Source organism: Vanacampus margaritifer, chromosome 13, assembly GCF_051991255.1.
Source record: "Vanacampus margaritifer isolate UIUO_Vmar chromosome 13, RoL_Vmar_1.0, whole genome shotgun sequence".
NCBI classification, from domain to species: Eukaryota; Metazoa; Chordata; class Actinopteri; order Syngnathiformes; family Syngnathidae; genus Vanacampus; species Vanacampus margaritifer.
The window spans coordinates 12,091,550-12,114,871 of record NC_135444.1 but is presented as its reverse complement, the minus strand read 5'-3'; the positions used below and the strand labels follow the sequence as shown (position 1 = coordinate 12,114,871).

Below are 23,322 nucleotides of genomic sequence, written 5' to 3'. Positions count from 1 at the left end.
AAAGTGTTCCCACACTGTATTTTTGTTCACCTGCCTCGGCCCTACTAAGGAAAGAGCATTTAATTAAGGAAGGCATTTTGTATTAAAAAAAAAAAAAGGAAAGGCCCATTAGAGCCACTATTTAAGGACATTTGAGTTGATAATCTCTGCCGTATTCATACCAGCACTCAGTTTGGTTATTGTATTCCGTTATGTTCATTGCACATTATGAATCTGATGTTTTGACTACTACAGGACGTCAAAATCCTTTAATGAGTGTGTTTTTTTTGCCATCATCAGACTGCGTTTTGTTTCACAACACTCACAATTTTCTGCATTTGCCATTACCTACTTACGTCTTCATGATCAAATATTGTTATTATGTTCCACAGAGCCAAGCAGAGGAACAACAAAGCCAATGAGAAAGACTCTGAAAATGTCACATGGTACGAGTTCCTCTCTAATGAGTAAGTTCTCTTCTTAATATTGCGTAATTATGGTTTAATGAGGCTGACAAGAACCTGGGTGCAAAAAAAAGAAAAAAAAGAGAGTAACTTTTGCCTGCATTTGCAACAGTGACCCCTGCTGGAGCAGGTTGCAGCTACAGTTGGGGAAATCATTTAAATGTTGTTTCTATGACCATAATAAACGTGAGCAATCTTGAGCGATCAAATAATTATAATAATATAATAATAGTAAGTCAAATCATTAATTTAACATTCAAAATATAATCAGCAAATGGCATGAGATCCCATACTGGTTGATGTGACTTTTTCCATCTAATATTATGAGGTGAGTGTACATTCTCTTCTTGTTCCACCAGGAATGAGGAAGAGGATGATCGAAGTGAGAAAGTGGAAAAAGGCACCAAGGTAAAGCGGACTCTCAGCTCGTTGAGGAACAGGATGACCGGCTCCTTCAATAAAGATAAGGTAGGCAAATAGTGTCGTACAACCGATTTAACCCTCCTGTTGCATCCGTTTCTCACAAACAGCAATAATGTTAAAGGGTCCATTTGACCCAGAATTATGCAAAAGTTTCAGAAACTATATCTGTTCTAAATTTTCATACTCTTGTTAACATAAAAGTGGAAAAAAATATTAAACTGATAGAAATATGGCTGCCTCTTTGTAGTCATTGATACAGTAATTTCATAATATTTAATTATAATGAGTTAATATAAAATAAAATGTACTGTACTGTTTAAAATGTGTGATATTGACTTGTGTTGAGGTCATTTTTCTGCCAATAGATGTCATAATTGCATTTGTAAGATGTTGATGACAACAAGGAGCTGCATTTTTCATCTTAGAATTTTGATTAATCACGATTAATCTCTTAATTAAAAAGGCTTTTTTAATCAACATTTTTTGCCCGCCAAATTTGAAGAGCACTTGTTATTTGTTAAGTTTTTCAACATTTAATGTTACGAGGACGTCTTCAACATTTTTTGATCCATTGCACAGGCTCATTCTCCTCTTTTTCTAATCAGTTAATTACTTGCATAATTTAAAATGGGGGAAGAAATGACCCCAATATTTTGACATAAAAAAATATTCTGAATGTCATACACCCAAAAAAATTAAATGCTTTACTTTAACGCATGTAATTATGTTTATTGCTCAAACACAACCTGTGCTACCTTAAACGCAGCCATCCGTTGTCAAGCTAAAGTATATGATCTGTGGTCAAAATTAATAGTGTGATTAATCTGCGTTAATACATGATTAATGTGATATTTTTTCGTGATTAATTAATTAGTTAACACTTTGACAGCACTAATTATTATGAAATGTATTACTGTTAAATTTTGACGAGGACGTGTCTGCTGCATTGCGACTGGAATATCCCCCAGTAAACGCTTTCCAAATAAGAGTAATTAATTTAAAAAAAAATTAGTGGTGTAAAAGGAACTTTAAATTAACTCAAAATTAACACACTAATTTTGACACCCCTATTATAAATCAATTATTGTAACTAATTACTTTCACAGATCACGAGTCAACATGGATAATTTGACAATTTATCCATAAACATTCTTTTTTTTTCTAAATACGCTATTGCATTGTTTTTTCAGGAACATATGATGTTCCTGGGTCAATTTGATCCGCAGAATGCTTCGCAATCTAAAAGTGTCGGCAACAACACAATTATCGCGAAAAGCTACTTTCGACTCGGTCGGAATGAACCACAACATAACAGGAAAAGATGTAATTCCCAATTAACATTGCTAACCACTACGATCAACATTTCGCTGATCATTTGCAAAACCCAACGTCTTAAAAATACCCATTTGTTTCTCAGTATCAGTGACGCTGCAAACACAAAAACTACTTTGACTATTTGAAATGTAACACAACAGAAGGCATTAGTCATTGTCATTGCATTAATTGCATTACACGGACCTAATTGTCAAGTGTAACAGTTAACCGGCGGTGCACATGTTAGCGCACTAATCTCCTTCCATAAACCCCATCATGCCCGTGACACACTTCTAATGACGCTAACCGATTGTGTCCCCCGCAGGGTAAGAACCGGGAGAAAGAGCAGCACAGGGGTAAGGAGAAAGAGCGGGAGGCAAAGGAGGCCGAGTTTAGCCACAACAACGGGCATCTCTTAGCGCTCGGCACTTTTTCCAGCTGCGCCACCTGCTCTCTGTGCGGCAAGATGCTGCAGAAGAAGCACAGCCTGCAGTGCATGAGTGAGTACGCGGCAGGTGCACGCGCGCCGCCCTTCACGCTTGTCTCCCTCGCAAACACACGGCCGCGCACGTGAGCGCAGGTGCTCCACTCACATGCAAACGCGGGGCTTTTTATAACCACGCTGCTGCTTGCACACCTGCTCACGCAAACGCTGGAGTGAATAAACAAGCAACAGCCTGCACAAAGCTTGACATTTATTACAGGGGCAGGATCGGAAAATTCATTTTGGGGGTGAAGAGAGGTTGTTGAGGTACAACCTTATTTTTATTCCCGACCAATGAAAAGCACATACAGTATGACTAAATTCTATGTTTTTTGTTTTTAATCAGAATTTTTTTTTTTAATACAAAGTGGGCTGAGGGATTTTGAAAAATAATCAAATGGTGTCTATTTTTTCCCCATTATTATTGTGATTTAACAGTAAAGTCAACACCCAAATTTTCTTTACAATAATAATTGTATTGCGTGTGCCCCCACTAGTCCAAACAAGACATTCTGATTAATATTGCGTTTGTGGAATATGAAAGACAACAAAATCAACCTGTTTCTATACATATCAGTTAGCGGCCATTTTGCCACTTGCTGTCCACTGAAAATGGCATCACAGTTGCTCAGGTAACTACAGAAAAGGATTTGGGCCAGTGAAGAGAGAAAAAAAAAAGGTTGGCAGGATTCAGACTTTATTATCAGAATTACTTTAACGTCTTTAAAGTCAGAATTCTGACTTCAACGTCTTTAAAGTGAGAATGCTGATTTTAAAGTCAGGATTCTGACTTAAATCTCAGAATTCTCACTTTAAAGTGAGAATGCTGACTTTAAAGTGATAGTTCTGAATTAAACTCAGAATTCTGACTTTAAAGTGATAGTTCTGAATTAAACTCAGAATTCTGACTTTAATCTCAGAATTCTGACTTTAAAATGAGAATGCTGGCTTTAAAGTCATGACTGACTTTATTAGTGCTACAGTTATTCTCACTTTAAAGTCGTAATTCTGAGAATAAAGTCAGAATTCTCACTTTAAAGTGAATATTGTGACAATTCTCACTTTAAAGTCAGAATTCTGTGATTAAAGTCAGAATTCGGAGAATAAAGTCAGAATTCTCACTTTAAAATCAGAATTCTGAGAATAAAGTGAGAATCCTGCCAAAACTTTTTTTTTCTTCTCTCTTCCCGTTACCCGAGCAACTGTAATGTTTTTCAGTTGAAATGGCCGCCCCCTGAGATGGATAAAAACTGGTGGATTTTGCTGATTAATTCATATTCCACAAACGCGATATTAATCAGAATGCCGTGTTTAGACTAGTCGGGTGCAGAGAAAATATTGTAAAGACAATTTTGGGGTTGACTTATTTTTATAAGATCCTTGTTCCGTGTATTTTTTTATTTATTAACACAAGTAATATTTTTTTTGTATTACAATAAACTATATCAGATTTACTAGTAGCAGCACACCCAAACTATGCTTCAAGGATAATAGTATATCAGTATATTGTCAAGAATTTTTAGTAGAAATAAAGTGTAGTGAATACAAGGTGAAGCATTGTGTCATATTATTTGGCATTGATCTATTAGCAGATGATTACAGATAAATGATCTCCTGTCATACTGACTATGACTTTGCTCAATGCTCTGGAAAGAAAACACCCGTTGCTGTTTAGTGTCTTTCCTCCCATATTTGAGAAGTCTTTCCAAGAACATCATTGGCAACGCTGCATCTGCATTTCGTTTCACTGCTCTGCGTTGCACAACGTTTCATTCTGTTTGGGCGGGTCATCTCATCCATCAGCACCGTATTCTGACAGTTGTTTACGCAAAAACCTACAGTACGCATTCATTTTAGGCTTCCAGGTAGTTTGGTTCTTCATACTGATATTCTCCGGTAAAGAAAGCAGGCCTGTGCTGTGTGTAAGCAGCCACAACAAACAGACGACCTGTGAAGGACATTTCAACAGCACGTACTTCCTCCATGCTCTCATTTTATCCGCTGATAAGACCAGCAATGTCGAATGAAAGAAGTGTGCGACTAATAGAGGGCGTACATGCGCTGATGAAAGCTGTGAAACTATGATCTAAGTTTGTTTTGCTTCTTTGTTACTAGCAACCTAGATCAACACAATTGGTCAGATTGTCTTTCCTAGTAACTTCAGGCAGAGTTCAGCTCAATGAAAATTCAGTCTAGGGCCAATGTAGGATATTGTTACGCGCTAGCCACGCCCACCGAGACTGAACGACATCCTTGACCTGGCTATGGCTGTGTGGGAAATAGTTTTTTTTTTTGGTCAAAAACTCTATTTTGTCCATATGTGTCAAACTGATTTTGTCAAACAAAGATGAGAGTTTATTGTCAAAATAGATTTTCTATTAAATATTAATTAATATACTGTGCAAGTGAGGTCAGTGTATCAACAAAAGCCGTTCTTAGCTCATTCTGTCTCTTCATTAGGAAGACAATAATACTAACATTTATAAATAATGCAGTCTGGAAGCACAGGGGTGGAATATACGATTATTTTAATAAGGTGCTTACTGCTTATTCAACAGGCTTGTTCTGGTATTTGTTGTTTAATGTAGTGCACGGCGACAGATAGCTTCCTCTGTTTGACACAAACCCTTAACTTTGTTGCAATATTTAGGCTAAAGTCTTTTTCTTTTTCTTCTCCTTCTTCGATCGTGGCTACTCTGTTACATAGGGCGATTTGGTCTTAAAATATTTAACATTTTTATTATTTAACTCATTCACTGCCATAAATTCATTTGAACTATTTCTATTAGTTTAACATTTTTTTCCACTTTTGTTAACAAGTCATTTTATATTGTACATTTAGAAGATAAAAAAAGAAAAGATTATTAAAAAATTAATCACAAATTTTCTGTTCTAAATGTACAAAAAAAAATTTCCCCCCAGGTTTTCATACTCTTGTTAATAAAAGTGAAAAACATGTCAAATTAATAGAAATATTTAAAGTAAATTTTTGACGTCTATAGCCGTCAATGGCAGTGAATGAGTTAAAATATTTTGCACAAAAATCAATTTTCCGTTTCTCCTTGCTCCTCTCTGTTTGCAGCCAAGTTGTAAGTTTAAGTCAGTGATTTCTAACCACATGCTGGTGTGCCGTAAGACATTATCCAATTTCACTTGATTGAAAATGTATTTGATATAAAATGTACAGTATCTGTCCATCTATCTATGCCAGTAACATATAGTGACATGCAGAACAATTAAGTGCTCTTCCACTAGATGGCAGAAGGTGCAATTAACTTACTAACTGACGTTTTGTGCTGCTTACATACTTTTTCAGTACACCGTTCCAGCTGTTCAACCGTTCAGTACTTTTCTCACAACGTACCCTTTTTAACAAGGAGCTGAATCAACAAAATTCAGGTGTTTGATCCATGAATCAAGGAATATCATCAATAGGTTGCAGTTGGGGAGGATGTCCAGGTCCCAAAATGTCATCAGCAGGTTGTAACACAGACAAAGAGAGACTAGTGAGAGTGAGAGAAGTAGAAATATGGACGTCTTTGGAAATGTATTGATCAATTCATCCATCTAAACACCAGCAGTGAATTTGCCATTTAGTTCCTTGTTGGTGATCAGAAAGTTGTACAAAAAATATTGAAAGTTGGACAAAAAGTTTACAGGTCATATTAAGTTCACTTGTAAAGGTTTTACTGTAGTGCATTTTGGGTTAATCCTGAAATTTCACTTGAAAGATAAATCGCTTTAAATGTTTTTAAGGACTGGTCTAAACTAAGGTGTGCGCGTCAGCGGGAATCCGCTTTTGACTATGTCAAAGCTGTCAATTTCATTCAAATGGAACGATTCACAAAGACGTTCTGAATGTCTGTCTGACTTGGTTGTGTTGAGATGATAGAGAAAACAGGAAAGATGGGTTAAGTGACTGGAAAGTAAACGAGAGAACAATGCCTCATCAGAAAAATGTAAAGGTGCACCTCCAAAACTATGCAAGCCCTTAAAGGAAAGGGAACTGCCTTAAAAAAAATCATGACAATTTAACACAAATGAATCCATAAAATCGATTTCTGCGTTCTTATTAGACTTAATGATTGTAACCCTTCTTGGTTTTGCTTTTGGTGTGCTTGGTAGAAAACAAGCTAGTGTAGTGGCCCTTTAATTGGAGCCAAGTGGCGGTGTGGGGATTGAGCCTGTGGAATGCGCCGTTTGTATGCCACAGATTGTTCCCACTGGAGAGAGCGGCTAACTAAAGTGGAACAAAACAAAAACAAAAAAACAGGAACGGGGATACTTTCTGCCGTCGCCGTCAATGATGTGGTTATCCAACCGACTCGCCGTTGTTGTTTCGGGCGTAAACATCCGAACCGGACCAGAGTCTCGGCGTTAATAACGGTAAGAAGCGGCTCATGTAGTGCGATCAGGTGGATCATTCCCGTTGTTTCCTTCAATGGACTTTTACAATTTACAGGCGCTTCAGTTTTTAGCCACTTAGTGTAATGCTAACAAGGGGCGATATATTGTTTCTTTTATGTCCTCGTTGTGTTTTTATTAGCACGACGAGCCAACATGTATTTACCTAATCTATGAAAATCTCAGTTTGTAGTTTCTTGTCCAGTGTGGCTAGCTAACGATAGCCTCTTGTTGCTAGCGAGTTAGCGTGCCCCAAACCGCTTCAAATTGTAAAGCAAATGTATTTCACTTTAAAAAGCGCCCATGCTCTACATCCCAACAACCACAGCAATGTTGTTGCTTTTGCAAATGTTACCCTTAAGCGTCGTTTTAGTGTAACTTTTTGTACTGCGTTATCGCCAGTTTTGTTAGCCGCTGTTGTAGACTTGAGGCTCAACAGGTGATTGTTAACGTTAGCGAATAGAGTTTGTTATTGTAGTGAATCTGTGTGCGAGATTATAATTTTTTTCTGCTTTGACGCAGGGTTAGATCAATGTTTCACATCCATTATCGAGCCACGGTTTGTAGTAAAGAAGTAAAAATTATAATTTAACTCCATTAAATAAGATAAATGGGATAACACACACCTGTTCTTTTACGACACATTATACGTGAATCATTCAAAAGAGGACAAAAGTAACATTGTCTTTACTTTCCTCATTTACATTAATTCCTAATTTGTCCCCATCTTTCTCTAGTCCATGTTGTGCAAATGTAATTGATTGGCTCAGACAGAAAGAAATGTGAGATTCTAAATGTAATTTGGGATTATTGGACCACATAAACCGTTGACGTTAAGCATGTGTGTCAAAATTCTTATCATTCCTCAGCCGGGCAGGTGATGCTATTACACTTCTCCAGTGCCCCGCTGGAATGAAATAGGGGTCATTTCTTGGCTGTCTTGCTGAGTGGGTCACATGGTTCTGATTGTGCTTGGCAGGTCCATCAGAGCGGAACAGAGCCCTCCTCAAACATCACACCTTGTTTAGCACAGCACTTCTTGCATGCATCGCTGCTACGCCTTTGAGCGTGTTTTCTTGTGGGTATTTGAACTTGTTTTACTGTTAGCCTATGTATGAGTGACGATGTAATTTGCCAGAACCATCCATTTAATGACGGTACTTCAGTCAACTATCTGAGGTTGATCAATGTCTGTTTCTTTGTAGGAAATAGAACAATCAGAAATAAAAAAAAATCTTCCTTTCTTTTTTTGTTAAACTCTGTCAAAAATCCTGGCAATCATTCATTGAATTCAATTAAAATAGAGCCAAAAAAAGGTCACCTGACCAAGCGAAAGAAAGCAGAATCTTTCAGGTGTCCTGTTTATCGTTCTGAAAATTTCCTTGAACAATCCCTTATCTTGACTGCTGCCGAGCCCATTTTTCCCTGTAAAGATCTAAGATAATCTTTTTTTCTCTCTCACTCTCTCTATTCATAAAATAATGTAATATGACAGAAGGGCTTTAATTGAACTTGTTGCTTTTAAAGTCTAAAACATCAGATTTATCACTGGAAATGTAACAACTCACATTCAGTTGACCGTTTTCCTAAAATTACAAATGTATTCTATTGTCGTTATCTCAAGTGACACTCTTTTGTGGATGCACCAGTCAGTCACATGATGTCTGACTTGTTTCTTAAGTCACTGACTTTGTTTTTAGCCAGCTCTGCTTCCCGCGTGGGGCATCTGCGAGCATGCAATTGCCAGACTTTGAGGTGGTCCGAGTGCTGATAAGAGCTGTGATAAGAGCAAACAGAAAAACACCCTGCCCTTGCTTATCTTTGGCTAATCTTTTACCTCTACCAAGCAGAATTCTTGTCATTGCCATTTGTTTACCATCCTCTGTTTCCTGAAAGGATTTAGCTTGCGTTTGGGCTCTTCACTGATGACGCTTGAGTGAATGTATCAGTATTTTGCAAAGATCTGCCTACCCGTCAAGGTCTTCTTATCTTCTTTTTCATTTCTTTTTTTTTTTTTTATAGACTGGCCCCTGATTGGCCTCATCAGTGTGTTTGAGCTTTGTTGAAAGGAAGGCTACTATGGTGAACTGAAAGATTTATTGTATGTGTGTTTTGTTTTTGACATATTTTATACACCTTAGCTGGATTAAGATGAATAACTACCTCGAGATATGGCTGCTGTGCGGCTGTTGAATCTGTTGGATATTAATTGTCTATTGAATTCGAAATCCTCCTATCCAGGTAAAAAAAAGAAAAGAAGCAAATCTTCTCTGGTAACGGAAACTGAACGAAGCAGTACAATTTAAAGTCTGGTGCTTACAATAGTCTTGTTGTTAATGCTGAGTAAAATTAATGATTTATATATTGTTTTTATTATGTCTTGAAGCGTGCCAGTTGAGTAATACTGGACCATTTTATAAAACAAGGGGCATGACTCTGCTGCTGAGGCTTACTCAGAAGCCAACTTCTGTTGACTTTTCATTTAGAAATCATTCATAAGTTACTAGAGGAGTGGACAGGACTTCAGTGGCTGAATTTGAAAAAACTAGAATGATTTGGTGTGAAGCTCAAAATGCCCATGAAAATAATGTACTTGAAGTTCAGTCTTGTCTTCATTGTGGCACACAGAAGAGAGATGAGCTACACACTGTACAGAAGCCTTTCTGATGATCTCTTAGTGGAAGTTGCTCGTATTACATTGTGCTGTTGATAGAAATGCCACCGCATTTGAACAATGCGCCGTCTCTGCCTCAGGCTTCTCCGCTCGACTGTGTGCCCCGAATAATGTAAACAGGTCAGTCGTGGACGGTGTTTATTTCCATCTTTACTTCTGCCAAGGAGGCTGAGTTGTGTTGTCAGCTTTTGCTTCTTTGACTTGTGTACCACTTCCTGTCTACAGTGGTTGATATATCAAACTTAATTTGAATGAAAATTCAATTTTATGAAGACATTAAGGTTAGATTGCAATTGTTTACTTGATTTTGCACTCTAAAGATGGTTTCTTTCTAGTGATAATAGCCCATTTCATTCTGTTAACATATTTCCTGTGACTACGTCAGCCTTGTGACTGGAGGCCAAACCAGGGTGTGAAGTCAGCTGGGATAGGTTTCAGTTACCCATGACCCGAAAGAGGGCAAGTGCTATACTAAAAGGATGGATGGATAGTTCAGGCTTCTCAACACATCACCACTTACAATGGAGCCGCCGCTCTACGTAGAAGCTTCTCTGGCTTTGGTGTTTGGGCATTGAAGGCCATGTGACCAAGTTTGACCTAGCTGGAGTCACAGGTTGCATAGTGATGATTGGATTTGTTTGAGCTACTCACAGAATTTGTACCCAGTATAGCAAGATCACTATGTCTTCTTGTATATTTTTTGTTTTATTTCCACCTCCGACTAAACTATACACTTTACATTTTTGATTTAAATGGGAAAAAAACCTGCACTCATCTCAGTTGAATTAGAATAAAAACAATTCATGTGAAATTAAATTCCGAATTAAAAACAGTATAAATGTAGAATAACATTGGGTTTCATTCATTTACTAATGAAAAAACAGGATTACACACTGTTTCTTAACTAAAGTCATATTGACTTTTGGATACTGTTTTTCAGATTGTGCTGTGAATGTTCACAGGAGCTGCAAGTCTCTGCTGGGTGAGTGCACCAGCACCAAGAACAAGGTAAACACTCCACTGGAACGTGGAGAAACAATGCTGACAGTAGAGTGGAGTTACCCTAAGCATCCAAATGCCTTATTTATGTATATATTTTTAACACTGCTCACATTCAACAGGCACAACCAGGGCTGGACTGGCACAAAAATTGGCCCCTTGCATTTGACGTAAGCCCATCGGTCTGGACCAGCCCGGCCTTGGCCCCGACTCCTGACCACCCCTGCCTAACACATAGTTCTGCCACTGATGTTGGTTCAGGTTGCTGTCTATAATTGAAATGGATTAACTGACTAGTCCCTCTAAATTGTGGGCCAGTCTCTTGGGTTAAAATGGAGGAAAAATAATAATTAAAAAGCACTGCATTGACCCCAAAAGATGTCGGCCCACCGGGCATCTGCCCTGCATGACAGATGGCCAGTCCAGCCCTGGGCACAGCTCTGGTGCACAGAATCGGGCGTGTTGGGGTTAAAAAGTTTGAAAGACAGTCATGGTCACACATCTTTAATTGTCTTTGTATAGAAAGATTTTGTGTGCTTTCTCCTCCTGTGCAAAAAAAAGAGAGGCCAAAGTCATCTTTTTATTACCTGATAAGTGTTTGAGGAAATAGCCATAAAAATAACTGTCTTTCTTTTCTCAAACAGAGAGATTCTTTATCAAGAACAGGCCCGTCTGGATCCCCTAATCTTGGCAAGTAGAATTCAATTAATTTTCAAGCCTCAGTGTGGGGTGCTTATCACCTCTACCTGATGGGTTGAGGAAGAGATAGAGGGCAGATAATGACAGAAGACAAAAGATAAAGAAGGAGGTGCAATGAGCACTGTGCAGCATCCCCTGACAATCTGGCCCTATGGCATTATGCATAGCTTAGAGATGGTTCGGGTCAAGTGGAAACCAGCCTTGATAGACATTTTGTTCATTATAAACCATTGTAAAAGTCTGACCTGAACCCAGACAGAAAAAAAAGTCAGTTTCACATGAAATTATATGCATACAACATTAAAAAAAAAAAAAAAAATCTTACTTTACTCTCAGATATAAATTGATGGGCACAACCTACTTATTTTGTCTTTGACTTCTTCGCTGGTCATCTTCTCTTTCTGTTCTTCCTCCAGCTCTCACCATTATCTGACTCGTATTTTCTCCTCAGCACTAAAAGACCGACTCAGAGAGCAGGAACAGTCAGGCACAGCCTCAGCACAGACCCTCAATGGCCACACAACTTTTTCCGGGACGCCTGGCATGACCATCATTCCTCGGGGACCAAGTAACCAAGTGATTGTAACACATAACATCACCTCTCCTGGAGTGCCTGCTCCATACCTCGGCCACAGCCTACGCCTCAACAGCAGCTCGGGGTCAGTATTTCAGTCTAGCAGCACTTACACATTTTGACTTGTTTCCTTTTGATTACCTACCACTCATATGAAGGACTTAAGCTTCAACTGAAGATAAAATGTTCCCCTAGCTAGGCTGCAGGATTTTCTTGTTCAATGGCTCAAAAGTATTTAAAAGTCTACACACTTTCTGAAAGGCCATTAATTGAAGAAGAGCCAGAAATTGTGAGAGATTGCTAACAGACTATACATTTTACCACGTAACATTTTATCAAGGGACAGAGGTACATACATACATACATTTTTGTTTTGGTTTATGGTTTTATTGAACATATAAACATAAAGAAAGCACATTAAACGTTTAAAATATAAGTTTTTATGTTCAAAAGGGGTAGGAAAAGTTTAAAAACGTATCTAGTCCTACCCTTATTAGTTTTATTTTGATAAAATGATACATGCATGCATGCAAGCATTTGTACATCTTGAGGATGTACTGCCTTTCTCTTAAGGTAGCTGTAGACTTTAAAAAAATATTTTTTTTTTAACACAGTTCTCTCCCCGGGGAGATGGATGAAACAGATACTTTTCGCTTGAAGCGCTGCAATGAAGACACCATTTCCCTCGTTCCCTCCACTACTGAGTCTATCATAGTGGAAGGTAAGATGACTTGATTGGTGACATTTTGTTTAATTTGTGACATTGTTTTTTAGCACATCCAACTTTTTCAAAGGAGTCTATTCCTGAGTTTGTTTGTTTTTTTAATTCCATGGGTGTTTTCTCAAATTTTAGCAAGGAGTATGTTTAATGGAGTCAAACGTAACCTCACACTGTCTCAATAAGTTGGACTATGCGAGAGAGAGATTGGCAAAGTGGCTTTATTTCTTCCTCACTGTTGGGCCCTGCTGTTAATTCATACAATTTAAAAAAACATTTTTTTACCTCTTGTCTGGACTGAATTGAGCAACTATTAATATAATACAGTTATCTGTAATGTGACATATAAGGCGTATGGTTATATTTTTATCTGTGTCCGTGCTTATTACGCATCCAAAAATTATTTGATTTCCACAAAATCATTACATTTTCATTCAAGAGAGAATGCATTATTTCTTCAAAAAATTATTATTGTAAAATTTAGATGTCCCGGCTCTTGAATAGAATATTTTTTTCTTATGAGTCACTTGCGTTCGCGGCAGGCATCCTACAGGTGTGCAGCACCGCCCAGCAATGCTCCAGTCCATTCTCCACGCTCCTCGCCACATACACAATGAATGGGGTTCTCCGGGTATTCCGGTTTCCTCCCACATTCCAAAGTCATGCATGGCATATTATAGTAATTTCTGGACTATAAGGCGCACCTGACTATCAGCCGTGCTAGCTAAATTTGGGGAATACCGAGTTTGTTACACACATAAGCCGCACCCGACTGTAAGCCGCAGGTGTTTTAATGTTACCGCACTGGGTTCCCGCTATTTTCTTTTACATAATGACGCAAATTGTCTTGCTCTCGTTCTGTCTCTCCTACTGTATTTGGGCTCACTTGGTTTGTTTTCCTCTGCCTGACGCTCTTGCACTTCCTTTATGGTGCACCTTTGTGATCTGATGGATAAGTCGCACCTTTGTATTAACCGCAGGGTCAAGTGCAAGTGAAAAAAGTAGCGGTTTATAGTCCAGAAATTACTGTAATTGAACCCTCTAAATTGTCCCTAGGTGTGATTGTGGGTGTGAGTGCCCTAGATTGACTGGCAACTAGTTCAGATTGTACCCTGCCTACTGCCAAAAGGCAGCTGGGATAGGCTCCAGCACCCCTGCGACCCTTGTGAGGAGTAAGAGGTTAAGAAAATGGATGGATGACCTTATTTGAGTGTTTTATTTTCAATCTGTTTGGAGTTATTAATCATCGTGTAAATGCTTGCAGGATAGTATCACCTCTGTAATGACCAGATGGCAGTGTACTAAAGGTGATGTTCTCTTGTACACTGTAGAAAATCTGTAATTTGGTTTGCTACTTTTGTCAGATGCTCACTATGCTGCAGTTCGAGCTGATCTGGAGTGTGATGCTCAGGACCTGGAAGCAGAGTCTTGGAGTTTGGCAGTTGACCAGCAGTTTGTTAAGAGACACTCTAAAGAGGCCATGAAGAGACAGGATGTCATATATGGTTAGTTCATTTGTATGGATGCTCTTTGTTTAATGTTGCCTTTTAAACAAAACAAAACATACTACTATTAGACAATTACAATAACAATGTAGGCTTCTGGATAGACTCTAAACTTGAAACTCAATTTAGATGAGAATCAGTTTTGCAAATAAATATTTCTCATTGTCATGTTTGTCCCTGCGATTTGGCCTGGATGTAAACAATACAGAATGTTGCATTGGCACACGTCAAAACAAAGTCTGATAACATTTAAAAAAAACAAAAACAAAAAAAAAAACGGAGTGATTATAATATGTCACTTTATGTACAACAGAGCTGATGCAGACAGAGATGCACCACGTACGGACACTGAAGATAATGCTTCGTGTTTACATCAGAGAGTTGAAGGAAAACCTCCAGATGGATTCGAGCAGACTAGAATGTCTATTCCCACGCATAGAAAACCTCCTGGAGCTCCACATGCATTTCTTGTCCTGTCTTAAAGAACGCAGGCGAGAAAGCGTTGTTTCGCCCACTGAGGGCAACTACACAGTGGACAGAATAGCAGACATACTAATAGCGCAGGTAACAAATGGGAATACACAAACACCCAAGCATGCAAGTTTTTTGTTTTTTCTTATTTCTTATATCTTATATATCTATGCAGTTTTCAGGCGATGTAGGCGAGAAGATGAAGGACAGCTATGGTGATTTCTGCAGTCACCACACGGAGGCTGTGGGCTACTACAAAGAACAGATGCAAACAAACAAACGATTTCACAGCATCATACGGGTGAGACAACCAAGCATGTTTGTTATCTTTATACCAATTCATCCTTGTCCTACTTTGCAGTCTGAATATTTTGTTTTGTCATCTCAGAAAATCAACAACCTGTCCATTGTGCGAAGGTTAGGAGTGCCTGAATGTATTCTGTTGGTAACACAGCGCATTACCAAGTACCCAGCACTTGTCGAGCGCATCCTGCACAGCACTGAAGGTCCTGCAGTATTCATTTTGTGCTTACTAAATCATCTATAACATATTGGTGCATATTATCCCATGTGCTCCACAAATACTGTATAAGATCTGAAAAAAATGTCCCATGTTCATTGAGGTTCATTTGAATCTTTGTTTTTCCTTTAGAGGGTACCGAAGAACACACAGAGCTGAACCGTGCACTAGGCTTGATTAAAGACACTATTGTTCAAGTGGACTCGTTGGTTAATCTGCACGAGAAGACATGTCGCCTTCGAGAAATCCACAACAAGATGGAGCCAAAGGCACTGGGCAAAATCAAAGATGGCCGAGTGTTTCGCAGAGAAGACTTGGCGCAAGGTCGAAGACGGCTTCTGTATGAGGGTACTGTCAACTGGAAAGCTGCCTCTGGCAGACTCAAAGGTTAGGAGTGTGGCGGAATAAAAATAACATTTAAAATAAAATAAAAATAATAATAAAAAGAAAGTCAGTTTTAAAGAAATAATCTTGGGTTATTTGGTCTTCACAGATATTCTTGCAGTTCTACTTTCTGATGTGTTACTGCTGCTGCAAGAGAAGGATCAGCGATATGTATTTGCAGCAGTGGTGAGTAATTAGCAGTTTGCTTTATGTAAACCAACTATTACTGGTACATACATAATTAAGATGCGTGCTGAATTGGCACCCTTTTATCCCTTAATTTCCCCCAGAATCAATTAAGCATATTTGTAACATTTGTTTGTGTTCAGACTATTGTAAAAGGCTTCAATGAGATTGAGCTCAAAGTTATTCATTCTTTCTTGTTTTTTTTTCCCTCTAGGACAACAAGCCATCAGTCATCTCTCTTCAAAAGTTGATTGTTCGGGAGGTGGCCCATGCCGAGAGAGCCATGTTTCTGATCTGCGCTTCCTCCAATGAGCCTGAGATGTACGAGATCCACACAATCTCTAAGGAGGAAAGAAACACTTGGATGACACAAATACGGCAAGCTGTTGACAGGTAGCTGCGATACAATACGCTGTAGACCAAGAATATTTGCAGGATGGTTATTAATGGCTTCTGTCATGTTGCTGTTAGTTGTCCTCATACAGAGGAGAGGCTGTTCAGTGAGGAGGAAGAGGCTCGAGCTTCAAGGTTGAAAGAATTTCAAGGTACTGAGTCACTGACATATACCTACAGTGAAGCCTTTTCCTGTATATTCACGTTTGGCATTCACAAAAATTGCATATTAGCGTTTTTTGTAGGATGGGGCTGGGAAGGATGGAAGATCTATATCATATATAACCTGTTGTTGTGCTCAGGAGGCCAAATCCATGTCATATTGCTTTGGTGCCGTCTTGTGGCTTCTAGATGGCAAAGTAACTATGTTTAAGTGAGGGTAGTAGCTTCATTTTTCAGTCCATAGCCTTATAGCTAATAGAACAAAAAATGCTTTGCTGCCATCTTGTGGTATCTATGGGCAATTGCAAAGCTTTTTGGGTGAGCATCAATTACTCCCTGCAATCCTTGGTGCCTATGCCCCTTGAATAGTGAAGATCCACAGTAGTATGTAGTATAATGTAGTTTTACCAAGCCATGACTGGGCAACACAATCTGAATACTTCACATTGTGGGGGCACTGATCTATTTTTTTGGTAGAGGTGATATGAAAGGCACAACAGAAATGAAGAGTAAAATGTGTAGTGATGAGCTGTCTCACAGAAGTACAATGTGCAAGAGAATAATGTTAGACTAATGGACAATTATCACAATGATGTCTATTTCTCACTGTAGAACGTCTGAGCCAGAAGGATGCCGTAATTGTCCAGGCACTTTCGGAGAAGTTGCAACTTTTTACAGATATGGCAGAGTCTGTGGCAGGTTTGGAGGACACGGCTTCCCGCTCCAAGCTCCTTTTACGGGGCGATGCCTCAGATCTCCAGCAGGGGGAGACCTTGCTCAAAGGAGCCATCACTGAGGGTAGGGCTGTGTTACTGAAGACAACATGGCATTGAGTCAATGATATGCACACTTATAAACTCCATTCCTTGAATGTGAAATTGTTGTTGTGGCAATATGTGAAGCATAATTTGCTCCCTCTGTCATTTTAGTGGAAAACCTCCAGAATTTGCTGCAGTCTGGAGTGAGGGATGAAGTCCTGTCATCACAACAAGATGAAGGAAGCAGCTCTGGACTCCTGCCTAGGAGAGCAGACACCTTTGGGGGCTATGACAGCATCCCTACCATCCTCACTAAGAGTGAGTCCAGAATACTTCATGTCCTGAAGAAACCTCCTATATAATGGCTTTTACTGAAGTGCACTAAATAACTTGTGAATTATTAATAAAATGGTATTTTCTCCCCAAAACACACACTTTTGCCGTTTCAAATCATTTATGGCAAATTAAAGATACAAGATATGACACATACTCATTTGTTGTTTTTGTGCACTTTGAGTTTGTTAATGTGGTTATTAAAATGTATCTGTTTTCTGGTCTGTTTGGTTTCACTGTTTTTTGTGTGTGTCTATGTTTGTGTCTGTGGCTGGGTGTCCCTCTGCCAGATGGCAATATGAAGAAGAACTTTTCTGGCGAGTCCAGAAACAGAGACCGAAGCCAGCGGGCCAGTTCTGACCCTCAACTGAAAGATCTCTGTGGCAGCCAAACTCTGGAGCAGACGGTAGGTCTGACGCACAAGAAGTCACATGCTCTCACTTCAAGCACAACAAAAATCACACAGGGTGACAACCTCGGGATGATTTATTTCCTTTATGAACAAATAAACAGGCGATGAGAATATGTCTCATGTATTGATGGGTACTGTCACAGACACACACACAAGCTGCCATTAGACATTTAAATGGTGCACATCATATAAACAATGAATGTTTGCGCAAATAAATACAGTCTTTGAGGGTGACCAGTTGTATAAAACAGATCACAGTAGTCATTGTGTGCCAAAGAGTAATTTCTTTCATTTCAGAAAAAAAAACTTAAGATCCAGTGTTATTTGATAGCACAAAAGAAGAAATAATCTGTTGTATCTGGTTGATGTTGCTCAGGTTGATGAGAGCTGCTGCACACCACCGAGATGGAACCGGATCTGGAACAACTCTTTCCCTGAGGCAGAGGTTTGTGCTTTAAAAAAAAAAATCTGTTAGTTGTTTATATATACTGTAACAGTGCTGCAGGATTGGGTGTTTATAAATTAACCTGTGATATGTTTATTATTATTATTATTGTTGTTGTTGTACTTCTCTTCTTTGATTATACCCTTCTCTTTTTCCATTCCAGTTCTTTGACAAAGTGTTAATGCTCTCTCAAAGGCTCTACAGTCTGCAGGTAACATGATGCCATGGTCGCTTACAATGTTTTGTTTATATTTGCACACTGTCTTTACGGAGTCAAATATTTCCTAATAAAGTTGTGTGCATATACGCCAACCCAACACATAAAGAATCAAATGAAGTCCATTACTCAGACACTAATTTTGATCCATGTTTAATTTTGTATTTATGCTTTGCAGTGTGTAGAACTGCACTACAGTGTACTGTATTAGAAAAACCTTTATGTAATGCTGTTCACTTCTACTCTTCTACAAACTACAACTACAACATTAAACCTATTGTAAAAATATTACTTCTTAGTCCCAACACTTTATTGTATCGCTTTGGACTAGTGCAGGTGAATATAATATTCTAAACTTTTCAGGCTCCAAATAGTTTAGAAAATGTTTGTAGAATTTCTGTTTTGAACATTTTATGGATATAAAGTATCAATTTTCTTCTGTCTGCATGGTCAGGCCATCATATCCCAGCAGGACAGCCACATTGAGCTGCAGCGCGTCTCGCTGACGGAGCGCGCCTCACTGCCTGGGCGCCACCGCGGTAACGTGCTCCTGGAGCAGGAGAAGCAGCGTACGCTGGCCCTGCAGAGAGAGGAGCTCGCCAGCTTCCACAAACTGCAGTCTCAGCATCGCCAGGAACAGCAGCGCTGGGAGAAGGAGCGAGGGAAGCATCGCCAGCAAGTGGAGGCCACAGAGGCCAGGCTGCGGCAAAGGGAGGAGGAATGCAGGCGGCTGGAGGTAAAGTGGTCAGACCTACCTGACAGTTGTAATGGTTGTGTGACTTGGACCTTAACCATAGAAAAATTGGATACAGGAGCGGCTGGCAGAAGAGAGGGTGGAGTTGGAGAGGCAAAGGGAGACGTACCAACAGGACCTGGAGAGGCTCAGGGAGTCCACTCGAGCAGTAGAGAAGGAGAAGGAACGCCTGGAGAACCAGAAGAAGATCAAGAGGAAAACCATTGAGGTGCGAACAGGCCTACTTGTTAGCAGTGGCGGAATTTGGAAATTAAATCTCACTTTTTAACATTCTTAACTCACACACGTGTGAAAACAGTAGTTAACTACTTATAATAGTGAAACATAAATCTAATACAACACTGAACTTTGCCTTTAACAGCCAAATGTATGATGAAGACTGGAGCCTTTGGCCCACTGTACAATACTCACATGCATACCAATGCAATTGGAAAAAACATTTCTTATTTGGAAGCAATGTTTTGAGGCTCCGTATGTGCTGTACTGCACTGTATTATTTTTTAATGAACCAAAAACAACATGGTGGTATGGCCAAGGGAGAAGTGGATTACCTTGGCTGCTGTTGCTATATTATACTAATATGAAGAGAGGAAATGGGGCAAGAATTAAAGGAGGGAGTGTGGCTACGCGAGAGGCTGTTGGCAATGATCGCCCCATTCATTGACTGCATTTGTGCCTTCATTTCGGCAACCAACTGTCCTCGACTTGCTTTTTAGCCACAGCGGCATATGAAATTATGAATATGGTTTATATTTTTGTGAAAATATATATACTATATTGTAGGGATGGGCGAGTATCAGTATTGGGTCACCAGGCCTTATTTGAAGGTATCGGTACTCGTGAAGTCAGCCGAAAGTGTCAGCTGCTGGAACTACAAATTGAATACTACTCAAAAGTTGAGTACTCAAACGGGTATCGGTCTGAATATAAGTGGTATTAAACATCCCTACAACATTGGTAAGGCTTGGTGGCGATGGACTGGATCTTGCTTCGCTTAGTACTTACATTTTTTGTTGTGAAAGCTCATATAATATGACATGGCATGTTAATCTGCCAATACATGGGCAACGTTGCAAGGTCATTCATCTCAGGTTCAAATTTTAAATTGCAGTGGATCTAGTTGCTGATGTTTGGGCACTTGTGAAAACTAGTTGCAGAACCCCAAACACTGCACGACCAGACAGCTCAATTCAGTTCAGTGTGCGACGGGCCTTGCTGAGAGTCAGTCTGTTGCTCATTGAACTGAGCTCTCGCAAAATTTGGTGTGACTTGAGAGGCATATTTTTCACAAATTCAGAATTTTATGTACTTTTATGTATGTGTAATTGAATATGTATATAGGATTTATAACAATATTTAATATTGTATTTATAAAAAAAAGGTCATTAATTGAATATGGCTTCATTTGAACCAAGAAGTAGGCTTTACACGATCAGGATTTTGCGGCCAATCAACAAACAGCGAGTTTGAAGAAAATGATAACGATCACAACATGGCGCAATATATCTATTTAAACGACTTTTATATTTACATCCGACCGCCGCCATTTGCGGGGGATAGGGACAGATCCAGCCCACGAATAGCAAAAACCCACGTATATTTGACACAGATTGAAATGCATGGAGAGAAAAAAACTTCATAAACAGCACTGTGATAAACATCAAATATGTAATATCTAATTTTGCACTGGGTCACAACAGGTAAATGGCGAAAGTTAAACAATGTTAAAATTTTGTTGTCTCAAATGATTGTAAATTCTTCAGCTGTCAAATAATAATTCCACTCATCGCTTCAGAAATTACTGCCTGTTGTTGTTTCCAGCCCCCGAGCATGTGTGTGTGTAATCATGAACACACACATTTCTAACGACTCGGTAATCTACCTACTTAGCGCTGCTCTCTTTCCGTTCTTCCTTACATCTTTCTCCATCGTCTGTTTCCACACTGCCATCCTTCTTTCCCTTCTTCCGCAACAATGTGGGACTTTGTGAATTTCATGGAACGCTTTGACCACTTGGCTGTATTTCATGCCTGGTGTTAACAGTTGTGGCAAGGAGCTGGAGTGAAGTGATTAAATGTCAAAGTTTCTGTAATAGGGATAACTTTCACGCTCACTCTTTTTATCCCATTACTGAAAAAGGGTTTCATTTTGAGAAGCTCTTCCCAGTAAAAGCATGGCATGTGATCGTGAGAAGGAGCGGATAGTTGTCCTGGATGGACCTGTGATGAGTCAGCAACGTTGTAATTACAAGCCTCGACTTTTGACTGAAACAGCCGTGCACACAAAAGTGCTATTTGTTTGTTTGTGAGATTATACGGCAAGACGAGACCTGAAGCCAGAGAGATACACGGCCATGTCAGCACTTGGCGCCCACTGACATCATCCCCGCACTATTTGTTTTCATTCCGCCTGTTTGTGTGTTTTGTACACACGCAGATCAGGGTTTGTACTGTATATCGTTTGGCTGTGTCGTGGGACTTTCTTGGCTGCGTTAATGGGAAATTTGGAAGTGGTTTGTATCCCCCCCTCCCGACACACCCTCGCTTCATCAAAAACACATTAAACAGCCTTTTCATCGGCTGCGACCCTGGGTCGTGTTCCAGGCTCCAGGCCAGCCTGATATCAGCAGCCATTTAATGCCTACCACCAAACATTAGGAGTCATCAGCAAACCGTAGCACTATAATTAGACCTCATAAAAAAAAAAAGGCAAGACACGCCTCTGCGCTTGTTTGTGTATCTCTGAAGTTGAACATATGTAGGAGTGAGGGAGGATGGAGCGAGTCGCAGCATGTGAAGACTTCAGAGGAACTTCTTTCATGTGTTATCTCATCTGATTAGGCAAGGCCCTTTTGATTAGCAAGGCCTTGGATACAGACTTTTCCATTGGCTCATACCCAACATGTGTAAGGTTGCACAATAGTCACTGTTACCGCGCTGCATGAGCCTGAAAACTTTTCATGACGGCTCATATAACAGTACAGTAGAAATCATTTAGAACCTAAAGGTACATTCATACAACAACAAATGGCTTTGTGAAAAGAATTTTCAGTGGATCATTGTACACTCCTGCCAAAACCACTGAAAACATATCGGTGGCCTGTCAGGGCAGGCCAGTATAGTCCAGTAACCTCTACATGCACATTGTGCACATTGTGCAGAGTACAGTGTTCCCTCATTTCTCGCGGGTTCATCTTTCGTAGCCTCGCTGTTACGCGGATTTTTTCCGTGCTTTTTTAATTTATTTATTTTTACAGCGTGCTTTTTGGTTTGTTTGATTTTTTTTTTTTACTGTGTATGCACGTGCCGTCAGACAGCTCAGTGCGCCGTCTGCCACCCTCCCCGCGGTTCACGCAGCGCTCGAGTGGAGTTTCGGGGGCACCGCTGCGATGCAGTCCCGCAGTCAACGGTGTATGGCCGCGTTCGCGACTTTGAATAGAATAAAAAGTGAATAGACCCACGCGGGCATGCGCCGGCCACCAGCAGCAATGCGCTTCCAAGCTTACTGGTCAAAAAGGATTTCTCAGCCTCGTATCATCGTCATTAAAATTAGTCAATTTTTACAGTTGTTGTTGTTGTTGTGTGTTTTATTATTATTATTTTATTTATTTATTTTTTAAGGATAACATACCGGCCTGGAAAAAAATGGATCGATCGCCGTTATATTTTTGTTTCTCAAATAAATGTTTTGGATATTAGTTTAATTTGATTTTATTGTTATTATAAAATCTACAAAGTTTTGAACACTGGGAGTGTATAGGCCTACTGTATTTGAAGAAGAGATACAGTATGTGAGAAAATGTTAACGCCTATCGGAGAAAAATGCATTTGCGGTGAGTTGTTAACCTTAAAACATATATTGTAAATGAAAAAAAATATAGTATGAACAAAAAAATATTTAGAAGAAACAAAAATTATATATACTGTGCTGTATTAGTAGTAAATTTAAAAAAAACATACTTTTAATGGAAAATTTTAAATGAGAAAATAACGTATATGATGAATGAAAAAACATTCATAATAGACTAAAAATCATACCAAAACAAAAAAA

At 39.3% G+C, this 23,322-nt stretch overlaps 1 protein-coding gene across 1 annotated transcript in view; it reads left to right on the top strand.

Moving 5' to 3' along the window:
* The window catches only part of arhgef18b (rho/rac guanine nucleotide exchange factor (GEF) 18b), a 51,653-nt gene that overhangs the window by 14,562 nt on the left and 13,769 nt on the right, over positions 1–23,322 (top strand). The window contains exons 8-29 of the mRNA XM_077584591.1: positions 372–446; positions 803–911; positions 2,506–2,680; positions 10,683–10,750; positions 11,386–11,431; positions 11,892–12,099; positions 12,629–12,735; positions 14,097–14,237; positions 14,551–14,801; positions 14,884–15,009; positions 15,097–15,214; positions 15,361–15,615; positions 15,722–15,798; positions 16,013–16,191; positions 16,270–16,343; positions 16,966–17,151; positions 17,283–17,429; positions 17,735–17,850; positions 18,233–18,301; positions 18,465–18,512; positions 18,973–19,254; positions 19,331–19,480. Of these exons, the coding sequence (XP_077440717.1) occupies positions 372–446; positions 803–911; positions 2,506–2,680; positions 10,683–10,750; positions 11,386–11,431; positions 11,892–12,099; positions 12,629–12,735; positions 14,097–14,237; positions 14,551–14,801; positions 14,884–15,009; positions 15,097–15,214; positions 15,361–15,615; positions 15,722–15,798; positions 16,013–16,191; positions 16,270–16,343; positions 16,966–17,151; positions 17,283–17,429; positions 17,735–17,850; positions 18,233–18,301; positions 18,465–18,512; positions 18,973–19,254; positions 19,331–19,480 (3,007 nt within the window). The remainder of the gene's footprint in view (positions 1–371; positions 447–802; positions 912–2,505; positions 2,681–10,682; positions 10,751–11,385; positions 11,432–11,891; positions 12,100–12,628; positions 12,736–14,096; positions 14,238–14,550; positions 14,802–14,883; positions 15,010–15,096; positions 15,215–15,360; positions 15,616–15,721; positions 15,799–16,012; positions 16,192–16,269; positions 16,344–16,965; positions 17,152–17,282; positions 17,430–17,734; positions 17,851–18,232; positions 18,302–18,464; positions 18,513–18,972; positions 19,255–19,330; positions 19,481–23,322) is intronic.